We start from the raw sequence: 20,167 nt of genomic DNA, 5'->3' as shown, positions 1-20,167 counted from the left end.
CCCTCTCTGGTCCCAAATGCATCAATAATACGAAGAGCCAAACACAGGCGGTGAGCGTTGTTGATGTCTACTCTCGGAGGGAACGATCAAAGCGTCAAAACATGTCGCCCTCCCCTGAAGAAACGGCCTCTTTGCAAAGATGCCCGGCTGACTGAATGAGGCTACATACATTAATCATATATTCGTGCTCAAAAACCTCCAAAAGTCTGCTATTTCGATACATCCTGGTGAAAAAATAGAACTGCCGGCTCAGTTGGAGCTTTTTAAAATAATTCAGCCCCAGAAGCCAGTTTCACTGATCAATGTGAAATTTAATTGCAATATCTCTCATGAGAAGAGCCACAAAAAAGTCTCAAGAGGCCATGCTGGAAACAACACAGGAAGTCCGCCGTTGTGGTTTGAAGCAGGCTTGTTGTTTTTTTAGGGTCAGGGGTTCTTCAAAGCTGAATTCTTCCTAGATTTTGCCCGATTGGGACTAAATTTGAACCGTGTGCGCTAGACGGATTGGTGACGCTAATTTTTAAAGGCATTACTTTTCGTCATTGCGTGCAGCTGGAGCATGGCAGCGAACTTTGATGACTCACAAAAGCGGTGGGGAATCGGCCCTCGCTCCCCCTTTTTTTCATCAGGTTTTGACATCATGCAGCATCCACGTTGGATGGCATAGGTAGAAAAAGTTCACAATTTGGTGCCACCCATCTGTCTAGGATATCTGCTTCCGGTTTAGGCTCATTTGGACGGATTCCCTAGTCGGAGGTTTGTCCCAAGTTCGAATGAAATTCGCCCCAAAATGGCTGCATCAAACCAAAATGGCTAACTTCTTGTTTAATTCCAAGCATGGGTCCTTGAGATTTTTTGGGTGCTTCCTGTCAGGATAGACATATCCACCCAATTGTATGTGAATCAGTGAAACTAGTGTTTTGGGCTGATTTCTTTTAAATGTATTTTTTTCCAAACATTCGAGGGGGCGCTACCGAGTGAGTAAGAAAATCTTTCCGGACAAGTGGAAGCTAGCCACTTGTCCTGATACTTTTGTACAAATAGAAGGCTAGTATCATATCCACTTGGCTATTGATTTCCCTTCGCCCCGAGTAACCCGCGAGCCCTCCCGTCCGTCGACACTTTCAAGACGAGTCAAGATGACTATCGCTTTTATGACTTGTCCTCTTTATGAATTCGGAGCGTCGTAATGAATAATACATATCCGGACTCCTCGCAGGCCTTAAGGTCTCCTTTCCACTGCGTGGAGATGCATTTCATCAACCCGAGGAAAGCGTCTCCAATTCCATCCCCGAGAGGTGCATCTGGAAAAGGAGTCAATCACGAGCCGTTATCCGATATATGTTTTTATTTTTTGTTGTATTTTTTTTTTAATTTCATATACGTTAACACATTCACTGCCATTGACGGCTTTAGAACTCAAATATCCTTGTTAACTGGAAAGGCTGGCCGTTAATAGAGCCGCGAGCTGCACTCTACACCCGGTAGTCCCTCTTCACTTGCACGCGACGCGTTGATTACCTGAAGGCTCCACGATGCTGTGCTACGGTGGCGGTCAACGCCACGCCACAAATATGATCCTTTTCACGCAAACTGAACAGGGTTTTAGGTTGCTGTCAAAGAAGACATTCATGATGACTACAACTGAGCATATCCTTTTCTTTAAGGAAAAAAAACAAGATAGGGTAAGGGGGCTGTCAAAAAATAAAATCCGTTTTTTTTTTCAATAACAAATGTCCCCCATATAATTCTGTTTTTGTAATAATGGTAATATAGTGGAACAGTCTGAAAAAGATGTGCATGCTTAACTGTTTTTGTTTTCCCCACTGTATTACCTTAATTACAAAAATATGTGCACGATGTATTGTATGCACCCTACTCACATAATTTTACCTATAACATGCCAACACAACATTTGTTGATATAAGAAGACCACAGGGCGGAGATAAAAAAACTTTTGTGTGTGTGTGTGTGTACACCTCTTAAACCACACGTGTAAATACAATGCTAATTGCGTTTGACAGCAAAACAACTGCATGCGAGCAAACGCTGTTTCATTTTATTGTATTTATATGAGCTCCTTTGAAGTGACGATCCAGGAAATTGCATACAGTGATAGGAAAAGTTCTTTCCCTTTTGGTCACAACCGACTGAACAGAACATTCTGCGCTCCAACTGTGTCAAATGTCACACGTTCAAAGCAGCCAATCACAGGAGGCTTGAGAGCGGTTGATGGTAAGAAAGAATCTGTCTTTATATCATAATATGACATTTTTCTTTGTGGGGACATATTTACTGGTCCACGCAAGAACAATTCTAGGATGGTCTTGTGCCTGTGTGTGTTTTGCTCTTTCTAACCTTATGTAGGACATTTGTTGACATCCCACACCTTTCATTGTGGGGACATTTTTGGCAAGAATAGTGCTAGGATGGCTTTGTGCACGTGTGTGAGTGTCCTTGTCTTTCTCTACTTGGACACTGTTGTGAAATTACAACTTTTATTGTGGGGTAATATTTCTTTGTGAGAACGTTTTGGTAAAAAAAAAAACAGTTCTGGGATGGTCTCGTACATGTGTTATTTTCTTTCAAGGCTAGTGTGATCTTTTTCCCGATATGTGTGTGTGTGTGTGTATGTGTGTGTGTTTCTGTGTGCAGGACCCCGTGAAGGACGGTCCTTTTGTACAGAGTCGCAACTTGGACATTCCTGTGCGATTATAGCGCTGCCTTCCAAGCGCCATTCTTTTCTACTGTACGAATCAACTGTAAATTGACTTCAGTCACTCATACACGTACACACACACACACACCCAGTCAGGCACACACACTTCCTTTTTTTCCATCGCCTCTTCATTTCCATTCGCCCACGTCCCCTTGGTTTGTCAAAAGTTTTCCACGTGGCTCCAAGTCCGACATCTGGGTCAGCTTAGGCACTACAAGACTTGCAGGATATTGTTGGCAGGATGTGGGAATGCTCGGTGGGAATCCCCAATACACACACACACACACACACACATGTATGCGCACAACTACCTATCTGCACACAATATGACAGAAACACAATTTTGTTGCTTAAACTAGGACAAGATGGAGTGACTATCATTTGGTTAAATATTACATTTAATAATTGGAAAGAATGTATGAGTCATTACCAAAAAAAAGAAAGAAAAAGATTACAAAATAGGCGCAAGAAGGGTGAAGAAAACATTCCAGTGCTCAACACGATAATATAATCAGCCATGATTCAATATTATGTCCACGTTCGAGTCCCGTGCAACCGGTTTCATGTCTTTTCTTTTCAGTGCAAGAAACATTCAAAAAGCCTGTGTGTTGTGCTCGAGGAGTGAAAAACACACGTCTCGCTTTCAATAACTCTCTGGTTTGCAGAGACTGTGGGCATAATTGTACATTCAGTAGTGTATGTGTCCTGCTATTTGCTGTTCTGTGAAAGTCATTTTGCACAGCGCTGTACATGTGTTGTTTAAACATTGCGCAAGGCCCCCAAAATGCTCCTTATCTCCTGTGATTTACAACCCTTTTCCCTCCCTTCCCACCCCCATCCCTCTCCCCTTTCCTTCCTTCAACACCCTCCCTCCCTCCCTCCCTCCCTCCCCTCCCCTCCCTTCTACTCCGCCAACTGGCCGCCCTTGGGCTTGTCGTCCGTCTTGAATTCTAGGAAGAAGTCGTTGCAGGCCACGGTGAGCGCGCCCATCAGGATGATGAACTCAGTGAAGTCCACCTCGCCGTCGTTGTTGGCGTCCAGGTCGTTCATGACCTTCTCCACCGCCTCATTGTCTTTGGAGTTCTGTCGGAGCGAAATTGAGAATTCGGGCCTTTTTTATTTTTTTGTGCGTTGCCTGTCTGTACATGTCTGCGCATACCTTACGCACACTCACACTTACCCCCAAGTAGCTTCCCAGCTCTTCCAGCAGCAGCTCCTTGAGCTCGCCTCGGCTCAGCGTGTACTTGTCACCCTCCTTGCCCGAGTACTTGTGGAAAGTTTTAATGAGCATCTGCATGGCGCTTTCCAGGTTGGAAGAGGGCTCCTTGGACATGCTGAGGGAAAAGGCGGGGGGGGGGGGGGCGGTAAAGCAGTTAGTATCGGCTGCCAAATGCCCGCTCTGGACACCCGCGCAACTGGCTTGCATGTGCGTTCACATCAGCGAGCGAGGTTGGGGGGTCCGGAGCCACTGATAAGAAGATTCATAAATGGATGGGAAGGTGAAGAAAAGAGGTTGTGTTGAGGCTAATATTAAATAGGTCAGTATGTCTGCCTGTATGGAAAGGGGCTCATAAACCAGGAGGAAGCCCACGATATGAATGTAGCAGTGAATTATTGCCGTGTATGTTCTGGTATTGATCATTCGATGGAGACAAAAATGTCTTTAAACAGCCCCATCATGAAGACCTCTAGCTGAGTGGGGGCCATAAATCAGGAGGAATGATAGGAATGCAAGTTATTAATGATAGGAATGCAAGTCAATGAGGACAAAAGTCTTTTTAAACGGTCGCACCATGGGGATCTCTTGGAGAATGGGGACCGAAAACCAGGAGAGGCAGTATATAGGAAAATATATGAATATAGAAACTATTTAGAATAATTTCCCCCTGGTATTCATGACTGTCTAAGTACAACAAATGTATTTACACAGTCACATTGTGGGGCTGTCTTCCTCTTGCAGCACGGAGACCATAAATCAAGAAAACTGCCACGATGTGAATACAGGACCTTTTGTGTTTTTTTGATATTCATCACCTCAAGATTGCTTTACACAGTCACATTATGGGGACCTCTTGAAGCGTGGGGACCACAAATCAGGATTTTATCTATCTATCGATCGATCTATCTATCTGGCCCGTTTTTCCTAATATGTGTGCATGTGTGTGAGTGTGTGCATCACGCATGCGTGTAGCAGTGTAAAGATGTATGAGGTCAGCTTTTTTTGGAGGGAAGGGAGGCTTTCAAGCAATCTTACACACATTGTGTCGGGCATCTCGGCGCTTCTGCTGCTACCGCGCTGCTGTGGAGACTGTGCACAGACACACAAAGTCACTGTACATCAGTTTGGGTTGCGGTTAAGAAGAAAATAAAATACAGCAACTTCACACAACAGAAAACAGCACACAGACCTCTGAGACAGGAGTTCAAAACATTCAAGGAGATCCAGCCAGGTCATAGAAATAACTCGTGTTGAGGGCTCAAATTGCTCTCCCTATAGCGCATGTCATTATCCAAAATGGATACCTGCAGTGAAACACAAACCTCACCTGGTAATTCGGACGCTAAGAGGCCAAGTAACCTGAGGTGCTTGATGAGACGGGGCCTCCACACTCGCTTAGTCACCCAACATCCTTAAAACTCCAAAGCTATATTTAGAACCCAGCGTACACAATATAGCCATCGTAGCGCGTAGGATAAAATAACGGTCGATGGTCGACTGCCCGAGTGCGACGAGAAAGCAGCGGAGGCAAAACAGCAGGACGAGTGGGAAAACCAGCAGAAACAGAACACCACACAAAGCAATAGAAACCGCATAGTATGAATGGCATTCAGGACTGTTTGAGGACAACAGGGAGACCACAAATCAGGAGAAACCCCTCATATGAATGCAGGACCTTTTCTGAAGCGGGACTCTTTCTGGTATTATTGCCTGTATGAGGAGATCAGTCCATTTAAAGAGTCACATTCTGGGGAGCTCTTGCAACGTGGGGACCACAAATCAGGACAATCCCAATAATAAGAATGCAGAATCTATTAGGAAGCTGATTTTTTTTCAGCTATTTTTTTCATGACTGTCTGAAGACAATCGTCTGTATGAAGAGGCATATTGTGGGGAGCTCTTGCAGCGTGGGGACCACAAATCAGGAGAAAACCCAATGATAAAAATACAGGAACTATTCTGAAGCTGATTTTCTGGGGGTTATTCACGACTGTCTGACGACCGCAGTGTGTTTAAACAATCGCATCATGTTGAGCTTTTGCAGTGTGGGGGCCACAAATCAGGTGCAACCCCACGCTAAAAACGCAGGAGCTATTCTGTAGCTGATTGATTTTCTAGCATTCGTTACTGCATGAGGACAATAGTCTGTTGAAACAATCAAATCACTGAGACATCTTGTGGCCTGGGGACCTCAAATCAGGAGAGATCCAATGATAAAAATGCAGGAACTACTAGGAAGCGGATTTCTTTCATTTGTTTTCTGGCATTCATGATTGTATGAGTACAACAGTCTGTTTAAAAAGTCAAATCATGGGGTGCTCCTGCAGCATGGGGACCACAAATCAGGAGAAACCCCATTGTATGAATCCAGGAGCTTTTGTGAAGCAATCTTTTTTTTCTCCTTTCATGATCGTAAGAGTGTGAAAATCTGCTTAAAGAGTCACATTGTGTGAAGCTTTTGCGGCATGGGGACCACAAATCTGGAAAACCCCATAATATGAATGCAGGACCTTTTCTGATGCGCTCTTTCTAGTATTAATACCTGTACGAGAAAGAAAATCTGTCTAAAGAGAAATACATGATTAACTTTAATAATAATTAATAATAATTATTTTTTTTTAGCATCTAGTAATGAATTCTTCGATTTTTCCCAACAAGATAATTCGTCTCTTTGATTGTCTTACCTGGCAAAGGGTCTCCTGAGTGCTGGATGAGGTGAAGATGGAGCGAGAGAGAGCCAAGGAAGAGATGGATGAGGAGAGAGTGGGACAGGGGCTTAAATATCACCTCATTCGTGCTGCTCCTCCTCCTCCTCACCCCCAAAAGTCCTTCACCCTGCCTGTCCCCTTTTGATCCTCTTCCTATCCACCCCTGGCCGACATATCCTTGCAGGTGTCTTCTGGAAAAACACACTCAAATGGCCTCCATTTATCCCTTCATTAATAAACTACATCCACGTATCCATCTACATGATCAGTATGTATCTTCTTCGGTGTCCATGTAGTAACCACTTACAGAATCTACCCTAGCAATGTACTGTCTATCTATCTGTATATCAATTTGTCGACGTATCTTCTTATGTCTCCATGTATCAATCTATGTATCCCTGTACTCGTCTACATACCTATGTATGTACAGTATCGTATGCACCTATCTTCGTTGCTTTCTATACAGCCATGTATTGGTCTATATACTGTATCCACGCATGTATTAATGTAGTTGTCTATGTCTTTTTATGTGTCAACATAGGTCTAAATAGCCATTTATCAATGCATGTATCCTTCTATGTGTATCAATTCATGTATCACTCATGTGTCATGTATTCATCCATGCATCTTTCCTCGTATCAATGTATGGATCCATGTCTCATTTATCCACGTATGGGTCAATTTCTTTCTTCTATGCAGCCATTCAGCTTTCTACAACCCCGATTCCAATGAAGTTGTGATGTTGTGTTAAAGATAAATAAAAAAAGAATACAATGATTTGTAAATCATATTCCACCTATATTTAATTGAATACACTACAAAGACAAGATATTTAATGTTCAAACTGATCAACTTTATTGTTTTAGCAAATAATCATTAACTTAGAATCTTATGGCTGCAACGCATTCCAAAAAAGCTGGGACAGGGTCATGTTTACCACTGTGTTACATCACATTTTCTTTTAACAACATTCAATAAACGTTTGGGAACTGAGGACACTAATTGTTGAAGCATTGTAGGTGGAATTCTTTCAGTCCGGGGTCTCCGTTATCGTATTTTACGCTTCATAATGCGCCACACATTTTCAATGGGAGACAGGTCTGGACTGCGGGCAGGCCAGTCTAGTACCCGCACTCTTTTACCATGAAGCCACGCTGTTGTAACACATGCAGAATGCGGTTTGGCATTGTCTTGCTGAAATAAGCAGGGGCGTCCATGAAAAAGACGTTGCTTGGATGGCAGCATATGTTTCTCCAAAACCTGTATGTACCTTTCAGCATTAATGGTGGCTTCGCAAATGTGTAAGTTACCCATGCCATTGGGACTAACACAGCCCCATACCGTCACAGATGCTGGCTTTTGAACTTTGCGTCCCTAACAGTCCGGATGGTTCTTACCCTCTTTGGCCCTGAGGACACGACGTCCACAATTGCCCAAAACAATTTGAAATGTGGACTCATCGGACCGCAGAACACTTTTCCACTTTGCATCAGTCCATCTTAGAGGAGCTTGGGCCCAGTTTATCTAAAGTTTAAAGTTTATCAGTTTGAACATTAAATATATTGTATTTGTAGTCTATTCAATTAAATATAGGTTGAACAGGTTTTGCAAATCATTGTATTCTGTTTTTATTTATGTTTAACACAACGTACCAACTTCATTGGAATTGGGGTCGTATGTATCTGTGTATTGATCCATGTAACTTTCAATTACTGTATATACTACCCATGTATCTTTCTACTATTTTCTTACAGTACGCGAGTGTGTATCTAATATCTATAGTATGTATCCCATAATGTGTTTCAGAGTGTCTGTTGTCACGGAGACTCACACAGTTGAGAGGTTGGGCTAGGTTGTCACAGTTTTATTATTCATGATTCAACGATAACACAAGCGTTAAAAGGATACAGCTTTTACATAGTATGAATTGACGGATTGCTTACATGGTGATCCACGGGACAGTAGACTGAGATGCATAAAACGCACACGTGCACACACACGCACACACACACACACACACACACACAGACAGACAGACACATACACTCTGGCATTCGGTGGCTGGCACACATTACAGGACTGCACAGTATCTCTCTATGGCTCTTTCTGATCTTCATTCCCATCTTGAGTGGGCACATGTTTGCTAACACTCCCTGATGCATTTTTCCTCTCCGGCGTGTTTTTTTCGGCATCTGCATGGAGTTAGCGCTTTTGGGCGCGGCTCACGAAAAAAGCAATTTACAAAAGACTAAATGAGATGTTTCCCGGCTGAGGTATAAGGTTCACTATCAATACACCGATCCAGTTTTCCCTTTTTTTCCCACCACAATGGACCAAAGATCACATTTAAAGCCTGTAAAGACCGCAACGATAACACACACATTCATGCCTTATGTACACAGGAAGCTTAACACTGATATGTTGCCAATAGTTACAGGAAGTACCGTGAAAAGAGAAGTACAGTGAACCCCCGCGATATCGCAGATTTTTAGTCCAAATTGAGTTACGTGCATTCAGTGTAGTATCAACACTGGGGTCTACTGAAAGACATGAAGTGTAATTAACAGCAAGAAAAGGAGGCAGAGAAGGTCCCCTACCAAACTGCAGTAACAATTATAGATCAGAGAGGACAAATGCCTGTGAGTATTGCTCTATGTTCTGTTTTCCATGACTGTGGAAGTAGCAGTTGTTTGAAGTTTTCTAATTGTGCTCATATCCATTAGCCTGTCCAAGGCATTTTACATTATGTGTTAGCACTAAGGAACACTTTCAAAATATGTTAGATGTGTTTCAAGCATATGGGAGGGGTAAGAAAAGTGTTTCAAAAAGGTTTGGTTTTGTTTCTACATATTGCAGATTTTCACCTTTGGCGGGTGGGTCTGGACTGTATCCCTAGCAATAAACAGGGGTTCACTGTATTTAGAGTAATATATATATATATATAAACAGAAGCCCCAAATGCCTGATATGTTAGTCACTGTATTAAAAAAAAAAAAAAAAAAAAAAAAGGGGTGTATAAAGGCTGAGCAGAGTGTGTAATATTTACAATGGGAGTGCCGGGAGCACATGACCTTTATTTGCCAAGCACTTTGCATTGTGCACGTCGTAGTGGTTGTGTTACTGGTAGTCACGTTAAGGCCTACATTAAGTGCAACACGAGCCCTTTTTCCTCAGGCCTGCATTATTGACGACGTGAGAATTTACAAAGCATTAAATCATAATTAACAAATTGGCAGAGGACGGGAAGCTTTACAAACGCATCACAGAATCATGATATTGGGTGTTGTTTTTTGTTTTTTTTTTTGGGTCAAAGGCTCATTGTGCTAGACAAACAAGATGGAAGGGAGGGCTTTCAGGAAATTGTGTGTGTGTTGTCTAATCCGGTCAGGGTGGAGATCCGATGGCAGGTCAAACAGGGTCTTAAATGAGGGCCACCAACACAAAAACACCACAGGCAGTAGGATTGTTTCGAAAACAGCGAAATTGTGCACATTTTACAAAAGGTCTGTGGTTACATTCACTGCTGCATTTAACAAAACTGGGAAACTTCTCAACTCGGCAGAAACACAAGTGAAATCGTTTTTTGAAATAAAGCTGAGCTTTCCAATCGCTGGTTTTCATTGTTTTCCATTTTCAACTTCAAATTAGATTTACAAACCTTCCAGTTTCTATGAACGCGGCATGAACAATTACGCCAGCGTTCCAATCTCAGATTTTCCCTCACTTTCTTTCCACTCCGGATTATTTTGGCCTCCAAACACCCCCAAACAATCGTTTAGCCAATTCAGCCTAGAACATGGCTTGCTGTAGTCTCGTTTCTTTATTGTCCTCCCTTGTTTCCTATCTTCCCTGAACGCAGTGTGAAAATTATTCTTCAATCCCAATCTGGGAGGATTCACCCTCACTCTCTTTCCACTCGGGACGATTTCCACCCCGACCCCAACCTCGCACCGCCTTGTAACCGGCGAGCCTCGTTTTGGATTCCCTCCTCGATTCTTAATTATTTAGCGGCACACCTGATCTCCATGTCTAATTGTGGCTGCGCTGGGTTTAATGTCGCTTCCAGGTGTAGTGAGGATATAAAAAGAAGATGAAGAAGGGGAAGGAGGAGGAGCAAATGAGGAGGGAAGCAGTGTTTGGTTAGCGGCAACACAATTTGTTTATTGTCGGGCCAAAATCAGCACCAAAAAGCATTTGTGAGTCACGTAAAAGTGGGAAAATTAATTTGCATTAAAGGAATTAAAGTCAAAAACATCAAGAAACAGTACAAGTGGATGCATTCTATAGGTCAGGGTATATGCTAAGATAACTATTCCCTTTAAAGCAGAGGGGGAGTAAACGGCGCCATATTTTCACATGATACGAGGTAAATATGCTCTATTAGTGGCATGCACATGCTAGCAGTGGTATGTTGTTTAGCTAGGCTGCTTTAGTCTAGTGGTTGTACAACACGGTGTTATTTTAGTGCATTTTACACCACAAAGGCTCAGGATTCATAGTCCTAAATCTGATTCTGGTCATATTTCTGCCATAAACATGGGACTTTATCCCTGTCACCGCTATTTTAGTGGTAGGTAGGCAACTAGCGAGCCTATAGGTAGCTCACTGGCGTTCTACCATGGTGAATTTCAAGATTCTAGTAGTTGGAATCAAAATTCACAGCGATAGAATGCTGTTGAGCGCACTAGCTAGCTAGCTCATTAGCATGGTCGCTAAAGACGATATCTCTAGCTAACTGGTCTGAGTGGTAGCTAGTTCGCCAGAGATATATGGATCGCCAGATAGAATGATCTAGATCAAGGTAGTGAGACAGTAGGATAGCTACTTGTTGATATCATAATACTAGATTCATACTAGAAATGTGCATGATATTCAGGCTAGAAACTTAAAATTGACAAAGAGTTGATAACTAGTTAGCCTGGTAGGTAGTTAGCTACCTAGGCATGATAGCTTGATAGAGCTAAATGAAGTTAACAGAGCACTAGTGGTCATATGTATGTCATAACTTTAAGACTATGCACTGTTTTAGTTGTAGTTAGCTAACTAGCAAGTCAACTAACTATCTTACCAACTTTCGATCTGTAGATAGGGTAGCATTTTGTAATTCACAGAGACAGAAAGCTCGTAAAATTGGTAGCTTGGTAGGTAGCTACTTGTAGATGATAGATAGCTAAATTGAAATCTAGAAAAAGCTCTTAAGATATCTACTCAGCTCGCTAGGTAGCTAACTAAGTAGGAGATTATAGATGGGAAGCTAGCTAGTGATAATTTTTTCCCCCATAAATTTAGGCCTTTAGCCATTGTAGTGGCTCTTAGTGTTGATGTAGGGTAATTATTATTATTCGTATTATTATTATTAGTGAGATGAGGGATGGATGGAAATATTGTCCCCTACGAGGTGGCAGATTCCTCAGGCTTCTTCTCGGCCTCCACGTCTGCCGCGCCGGCCATCTTCTCTGCCGCGTCCTCAACCATCTTTTCCGTCTCCTCAGCCACGGTGCTCTCCTCCTCAACCACCACCTCCACGCTCGGTGAGGTCACCTCCACGCTCGGTGAGGTCAACTTCACGCTCGGCGAGGTCACGTCAGCAGGCTTCTCCACCTCATCCTCCTTGTCATCCTTCTTCTCCTCCACCTCGTTCTTGACTTCCACTTTCCCCTCCATTTTTCCATCTGCGTTGGCTTCCAGCTTGACTTCCTGGGTTTCGGCCTTGGGGGCGGCGTTCTCCGAGGTGGCGTTCTCTGCGGCGGTGTTCTGGGCATTCTGGGCGGGTTGGGCGTCGTCGGCGCGGCAACGCTGCTCGCTGACGGACTGGGCCAGGTAGCCCACCAGCTTCATGTACTCCTCAAAGCCCACCTTGCCATCCTTGTTGGCGTCCAGGCCCTTGCCCATGTTCTGCACCGCCTCCTTGCTGTCCGTGTCCTACACAGAGACAACTCACTGTTAAACATGGCGGACGTACAAAAGTGGCTCTTGAAAAATTGTGCCTTAACAGAAGTTGTTTCTTGTGAAACGCCCACTGACAGAAAATGAGAATTTTTTTTTTTTTTTATAAAAGAAAAAGTTCACATTTGGTTTACTTTTGTGACATTTTTTATTCCCCCCCCCCCTATGAAATAGATGAGAGAAAAAGATAATTATTATGATTAGTTTTTTGTTTCCTGACCGACAGAATGTTGCAGAGTTGGCTCTTGACCAGGTTCTGGAAGTCTTTGGGTCCCAAACTCTCCTTCCCTTTACCGGACTTCAGGAAGACCTTGACCACCGTCTGTATGGCTTCCTCCATGACTCCCCTCTCTGACAACACACACATTAGTGGCATTACATTCGATTGCAAAAGATAGATAGATAGATAAATAGATAGATAGATGAGGGGCTAGGCGAGTGGAAAACAATTTCATTCGAGGTGATAGTGACGTGTGAGACAAGGGGCGAGCGCGTGTGTGATTGAGAGGCACAATGGCCGCCGCGATCTTTGATAGGTCATCTGATCCGACGAGGCTTCCGCCGCTTCGGATTACCCGCTGTGCTCATCTTGTGTCTCCAATCCACTCTCCCTTACGCTCTCATATGCTCTGTTGACCTTTTGTGTGCGCCATGAGTGCTTTCAAGAAAGACATTTCCCTTTTTTTTTTGGGTCTAAGAGCAAGATGCATTATTTTTTCTAGGAAAAAAAAAAATACATTTTCAAGATGTAGATGTATTTTCCGGGGGAAACAAATTCTCTACAGAAAATGTACTTTTGTAGAAGACATTTTTCTAGTAAAAATTCAGATTTTTCAATATTTTTTCAATTAGTACTCTTTCTAGAAGAGTCATCTTTTCCAGTAAAAATAAGTAAAATTTTCTGAGGAATTAATCAATTTATTTTAAAGCTAAAACTCAAATTCCTCTCTCGAAAAAAAGTCATTATTTCAAGAAAAAAGGTACATTTTCCAGAGTAGAAAATGTTGTCGTTTTTTTTTTAAAAAGAAAAAAACGTTTCTAATAAGTCAAATCTTTCAATAAAAACTCCTGTCTTTTTTCATGAAAAAAAGAAAATTCAGATAAGTTACATTTTTTGAGAAAAAAAGCGATATTTTTTTCAAGTCCTATTTTTCCATTCAGTAAGTCACATTTTTGTCCACCTATTTAAAAACTATAGTTCAGAAAAAGTAGTATTTATATCAGATTTCTTCAAGAGTTGTGTGTCCATTGTAATTTCTTGACAAAAATATATATATTTTTTTGGTATTCCATGTTTCCAGCTATGGCTGCTTTTATTTTGCTAACTTTTCAACTTCCTCTTTTGGCTTCCGTTGGCTCAGAAGATGTAAACCATGCGTGCGTGTGGGTGACCTATCCTCACAGGAATTCCATTCACGGCTGTTTTGCGGCGCAGGAATTTACAGGCCGACCCTCCGACTGCCGGCTCCTTCTTTCTTTTGAGAGAGCCAAGCGACTTGCTCTCTTTCAGAGTCTTTCAGCTCCACACTTCCAATGTTGCAACAGCTACACAAACTTAAGACTTAGCACAATGCAAACAAGAAAAAAAACAAAAATGGAGGGGGGGAAAAAAAGCTCTTTTTAATGACAAATTAAGATTATTTTTTTTAGAAAGCAAGATTTTTTTTTTCAAGATTTAGTCTAGGTTTCAACAGAATCTTACAAGAAAGAAAAACTTTTTGGGATCAACAAGTACTACCCCTTGATAGAATGGTCGTCTTTATTACGTCGTCTTTATTACGATATTTTAAAATGTTATGAGAACGAAGCTGTAATCTAAATAAATGTAATAATGAAAATACACGCAAAGAATTTCAAGTAGAACTTGAAGTAGAAAATATTTTCACCTTGTCAACCCCAATTATTTTTTTCCAGAAAAGGCAACAGATTCGATTCTCTTAATATGAACACTTTTTCCAACTCTGAAGAGAGTCTATAGTACTGAGCGAATGTTATTGAAGAGGAGCTCGCGATGGACGATTACATCCATCTGATGAGATGACCTGCCATGTTTGGCCATGTCACGTATTGATGTCATGTTTTATGAAGGTTAAAAAAAAAAAAAAAAAAAAAAAAAAAAAAGAAGGAAAAAAGCAGTTTTGGGCCACAAAAGCCGCGCCGTCCTGCCTGTCCTTGTAACTTTTTGTGGAACTTGACATTTTTCCATCCTTCAGTGGAGCCAGTGTGGCGCCAAACAAGCAGCATGAAAAGCTGCAAACAATTACAGAACAGGGTGTGAGCTGTCAAATGTTTGTGTGTTGTTGCATGAAAATGCGCTCTCTCACTATTAGGCAGGGGTGCTAAAGTACTCACACTCTGTACTTAAGTACAAGTACAGATATTTGTGTAAAACCTTTACCTAATCTAAAGTACGTAAAAAAAAGACTCAGACTGAAATGTAGTGACAATAAGTAAAAAAATACAGAATTCCTGTTTTGATAACTTGGTTCAACAGAAAACACAAAATAGTTTTATTTGTATTAACTTGCAGTAGATAGAAAAGCTCTATAATGCAGCCCTATGGGGGGGGGGGGGCACAAGCCAGTGCAAACTGTAGGCCGGTCCCGAGCCCGGATAAATGCAGAGGGTTGCGTCAGGAACCGCATCCGGCTTAAAACTTTGCCAAACAAATATGAGCGTTCATCATTATTTTTACCATGGTGTAGATGGGAGGCGAAATGGAGTCGGGGTTATTTTAAAAGAAGAGTTGGCTAAGAATGTCTTGGAGGTGAAAAGACTATCAGACAGAGTGATGAGGCTGAAACTTGAACTTGAGGGTGTTATGTATAATGTGATTAGTGGCTATGCCCCACAGGTAGGATGTGACCTAGAGGTGAAAGAGAAATTCTGGAAGGTGCTAGACGAAGTAGTTCTGAGCATCCCAGACAGAGAGAGAGTCGTAATTGGTGCCGATTGTAATGGACGCGTTGGTGAAGGAAACGGGGGTGATGAAGACGTGATGGGTAAGTACGACATCCAGGAGAGGAACTTGGAAGGACAGATGGTGGTAGACTTTGCAAAAAGGATGCAAATGGTTGTAGTGAACACTTTTTTCGAGAAGAGGCAGGAACATAGGGTGACCTACAAGAGCGGAGGTAGAAGCACGCAGGTGGATTACATCTTGTGCAGACGATGTCATCTGAAGGAGGTTACCGACTGTAAGGTAGTTTTAGGGGAGGGTGTGGCTAGACAGCATAGGATGGTGGTGTGTAAAATGACTGTGGTGGTGGGGAGGAAGATTAGGAAGACAAAGGCAGAGCAGAGACCCATGTGGTGGAAGCTGAGGCAGAACGGGTGTTGTGCAGCTTTTCGGGAAGATGTGAGACAGGCTCGCGGTGGACAGGAGGAGCTTCCAGAAGACTGGACCTAGATGACATTGTGATCTGCAGTGAAAGCGGGGAGCAGGTGGGGGAACAGTTAGAAAGATGGAGGCATGCACTGGAAAGCAGAGGAATGAAGATTAGCCAAAGTAAGACAGGATATATGTGCATGAATGAGAGGGGTGGTGGGAGAAGAGATAGCAAGGGTGGAGGACTTGAAATACTTGGGGTCAACCGTCCAGAGCAATGGTGAGTGTGCTCAGGAAGTGAAGAAACGGGTCCAAGCAGGTTGGAACGGGTGGAGGAAGGTGTCAGGTGTGTTATGTGACAGAAGAGTCTCTGCTAGGATGAAGGGCAAAGTTCATAAAACAGTGGTGAGGCCAGCCATGATGGACGGATGAGAGACAGTGGCACTGAAGAGACAACAGGAAGCAGAGCTGGAGGTGGCGGAAATGAAGATGTTGAGGTTCGCTCTCGGAGTAAAAAAAAAAAAAAAATATTTGCGAGGGGAAGTAGAAATTCAACTGATTTAACATGGTTGCGCAAGTGTGCACACCCGTTTATAAGTAGGGGTGTGGCTGCTGTTCAGAATTGTCCAATCACATTCAATCTCATGTTAAAATAGGAGTCAGCACACACCTGCCAAAATCGGACTTGACCCCAAAGAAAGTTCAGATGTTCTAAAAACTACACAGCAGGGGTGCGTCGACCTTTTATATCCACTGCACAGGCGCTCATACTGAGGGGGAAAAAAAAAACCTCTTTAATTGTAAACTCGGTAACAAAATAAAAAATGCCAAATTATCTAATCATAACTGGAAAAATAAACCCAAAAATATGATCCATAAAAATTCAATCTGGGACTACTATTACAGGTTTTTTCAAAAATAAATAAATCTGATTTTAATCTCGTAATATGACTTCCCCAAAAATAAATAAATAAATAAATAAATAAAAATAGGGATTTAATCTCATAATGTTACAACTTTCTTTCCAAACTTTTATCAGGAAATATTGCAGTACTTTTTTTCCTCTGAAAAAAAAATGGACTTGAATAATGTAATAATATGACTTTCAATCTCATACTAGTACAACTGTTTTTACATTAAAAAAAAAAAAAAAAAGAAATACATTCAACTTTACTTTGGGGAAGTTTTTCTCGCGCCTCAAAAATGTTATCTCATAAAATGCTGATTTTTTACTTTTTTTCCCCCTTGTGTATGAATCGCATTCCTTCTCACCGCTGCCATTCGGGCACTCGTTCACATGCTGCCTCGAGGCTCCAAAGCGAGACAAACGTACTTCTACATCCATCGATCCATTCTCACATGAATCATTCAGCACTGCGGCGCTTGCATCACCCGTCCTGCGTCACGGCATCCAACTAATCCGTTTTATTTGTCCCGAAAGCCCTGAAAAAACAAAGTCCCTGCCGCCCAGCTCATGAAATAAACACGCCTCACAACTGGAGGTTTCCCCCTTTCCCCACCCGTTCGAGAGCTCCTGAAGGCGACGCCAGTGTTGCCTTTCCAAAGTGGGCGAAGGTGATCCGCGGGTGTGTGCACGCTCACGACGACACACGCGCGAAATCGAACATTAACGCAGGAGCACGTTGAGGCAGCGGCCGGGAATGGTCGCGGAAGATGGACGGCGCGCGACCAATCCAAAGCAATGGGCCGGTCACAATACTGAACAGGCATATATTCTTGATCCTCTGCAAAAAAAAATAAAAATAATTACCGCAATTTACTAAGACACTTAGTTGTGAAACTCTTCTTCGTTTATTATGAATGTCAGGATTATACTTCCCCCTGGTGGCCACAGCACGCACACCAGAAGGAGCACTATGTCAATGGGCATAAGCTATGAAATCATGATGCACAAAAGGTTTCATTCTTTACAATCCATCTATGTTATTATTGTATGATTTTATAAAGTACAGTACTATAGAGTGCCATTTCCCTTATTAAAAAACATTGATTTTTTTTCTGTTCAATTTCTATTCATTTCAACTGAGGAAAGATGATTTGCGATACAAGTGTTTTGAGTTAAGCGGTAAACTCGTAAATCAAGGCAACACTTACTTGCATTTCAAGAAAAATAAAATCACATATTCTTGTATTGTGATATTATGTAGTGTTTATTGTTGAAAAATTATGCTTCTAATATGGTGAGATTATTTTTTTTTTCTTACGAAAAGTATTTGAATCTCATTTTGCCGACTTTAATCTCATGATTTATTTTCTCCCCTCAAAGACTTCAATCTCTTAATTAACAATTTAATTTATTTTAAAACTGTGACTTTAACTTTGAAATTTTACACCCTAGTTTCCTCAAAACAAAAAAAAAAGATGACATTATTGTAAAATTATAATTTTCCTTCCCCTGACAAAAAACTATTCTGAATTTTATCTTGGAATATAATGACTCTCTCTGTTGAGAAAATAATTAATAGCATAATATTAAGACTTTTTCCCCCAAAAACAGAAATACTGTTGAATCACATAATTTTATGACTTTTTCCTTAAAAAAAATATGACATACCATATGAGTATGATTTATTTCCACTGGAACAAAATACAATTCTACCACTTTTTTCCCCTCAAAAACACAACTTTTACTTTTCTATATTATATATGATATATATATTATGACTCTTACAGCAAATAGGGCTTCAACATGTAATAAGACTTTTTTGTTGAAAAGAAAATATGACGACCTTGATTTATGGCAACTTTTTTTTTTCTGAATTTCTGACTTCTAAACTTTTAATAATCGCTCACTCAAAAGGGCATCATTAAAAAAAGACACTCCTGATACTATGACTCCCCCCGCGTGGAAAAAAATACAACTTTAACCTTTAGACATTATTGTTCCCCAAAAAATATGCATTTAATGCCCCCCCAACATTCTTTGTGTTCCATTGTAAATGTATCATTGTCGTAACATCATGCATTTTTGAGCCCCCCCCCCCCCCCAAAAAAAAATATTTAAAAAAATTGTGTTCCCTTTGTATCGTTCAAGCGCGGCCCTAATCTTCCTTTGCAGTTTTTCCCCCAATCGCCCGATCGAATGCTGCGGTTGCTGTGGTGTGGGCCTCGGGCCTCAGGTTCCACACCCTTGCCTTCGGTGTGGGTGGACACAGCTGGCTGAACCGCCAATGCAACACTCTTGGCGTGGAAGGCGCTTAGTTTTGGCGCACTTTGGCCGCCTGGCGCGTGCGTAAATCAACTTAAAGCCAAGCAGCAAAAAAGAAAAGAAAAAAAAAAAAAACAATGAAAGTGGAGGGAAATCAACAACAACAAAAAAAGCAGATTTAAACAGGTTAACAAGTTACTGGTTGAAAACTGTATATGCCCCCCCCCACTTCTAAATGGTCACTGAACGCATCAAAATGCAAAGGAAAAAGAGCGGTGGAGTGACTTTTTCTCTTTTTTTGGAGGTCGAAACGTGGCACAAAGACGACAAAGCCCAAACTTCTCAAGCACTCAGCAGACACGCACGATGAATCCACTCACCGTAAATGTGCGCAAAAAAAAGTGACTTTTGTCGCCCTTTTTCTTCTCCTTGTGCTGCTGCAACGACTCCTGCTTCGAGTCCACGTAACTTGCCAAACTCGTACAACTGCTAAAGTCTCTTCCGTGATTTTTTTTTTTTTTTTTTTTTTTTTGCTTCCCTTCAAACTTTTTCCCCCCACTGACAAGTGAAAGGGCGTGTACCTGGAAGAACACAGGAGGGAGGGAGGGAGGGAGGGAGGAGGAAGGGATTGGGGAAAAGCTGGGCAACTTCCACCGAGGAATCGTGCAAGTCGAGTTTGCCTTGCAATTAGCTCGAGTGCATACGTGTGGTAATGTGTGTGTGATTGACACTTAAACACACGCGTGGTTTTGGAACGGACGCATCCTGAGTGACTTCGTGTCTTTGCAACACTGCCTCCAAAAAAATGCTCAATGAAATGCAGATGACGCATAATATGCATTGTAATGCATGCAGAAAAGTGATAGGGGTGTGGGGGCGCGGGGGGAGTACTTCCAAGACTTGAATGTTCGTGTATATGTATTTATATTTGGCAAAATACCAAAATCTGACGACAAGAACGATTTCTGAGACAAATGTGAGTCAGCGAAACACGATAGTGAACACAACAACAACACGGGGTAGATATTGTCAGCAAGCTTGCAAGCAGGCACGACCGCGTAACGCTCGGCCGGGCGCA

At 42.0% G+C, this 20,167-nt stretch overlaps 2 protein-coding genes across 2 annotated transcripts; both read right to left on the bottom strand.

Annotated features, from left to right (window-relative positions):
- Window positions 1–3,622: 3,622 nt before the first annotated feature.
- s100s (S100 calcium binding protein S) lies at window positions 3,623–6,702 on the bottom strand. The gene is made up of 4 exons (XM_061665422.1): window positions 6,623–6,702; window positions 4,978–5,027; window positions 3,900–4,053; window positions 3,623–3,802 (listed from the first exon to the last, which is right to left on the bottom strand). The coding sequence occupies exons 2-4, from the start codon at window positions 4,989–4,991 to the stop codon at window positions 3,623–3,625; spliced, it is 348 nt and encodes a 115-aa protein (XP_061521406.1). The 5' UTR covers window positions 4,992–5,027; window positions 6,623–6,702.
- A 1,793-nt stretch (window positions 6,703–8,495) lies between these two features.
- s100u (S100 calcium binding protein U) lies at window positions 8,496–19,611 on the bottom strand. The gene is made up of 3 exons (XM_061665250.1): window positions 19,470–19,611; window positions 12,813–12,943; window positions 8,496–12,568 (listed from the first exon to the last, which is right to left on the bottom strand). The coding sequence occupies exons 2-3, from the start codon at window positions 12,930–12,932 to the stop codon at window positions 12,038–12,040; spliced, it is 651 nt and encodes a 216-aa protein (XP_061521234.1). The 5' UTR covers window positions 12,933–12,943; window positions 19,470–19,611; the 3' UTR covers window positions 8,496–12,037.
- Window positions 19,612–20,167: the final 556 nt, after the last annotated feature.

The sequence above is a fragment of the Phycodurus eques genome, chromosome 20 (assembly GCF_024500275.1).
Source record: "Phycodurus eques isolate BA_2022a chromosome 20, UOR_Pequ_1.1, whole genome shotgun sequence".
NCBI lineage: Eukaryota > Metazoa > Chordata > Actinopteri > Syngnathiformes > Syngnathidae > Phycodurus > Phycodurus eques.
This window is presented reverse-complemented; position numbering and strand designations above follow the sequence as displayed.

Bases quoted from the DNA above. Each gene is read 5' to 3' on its own strand.
- s100s (XM_061665422.1), bottom strand. The intron at 3,803-3,899 runs GTAAGTGTGAGT...TCGCTCCGACAG, and splicing joins AGCTGGGAAGCTACTTGGGG to AACTCCAAAGACAATGAGGC.
- s100u (XM_061665250.1), bottom strand. From the start codon at position 12,932: ATGGAGGAAGCCATACAGACGGTGGTCAAGGTCTTCCTGAAGTCCGGT. The intron at 12,569-12,812 runs GTCAGGAAACAA...GTCTCTGTGTAG, and splicing joins AACTCTGCAACATTCTGTCG to GACACGGACAGCAAGGAGGC.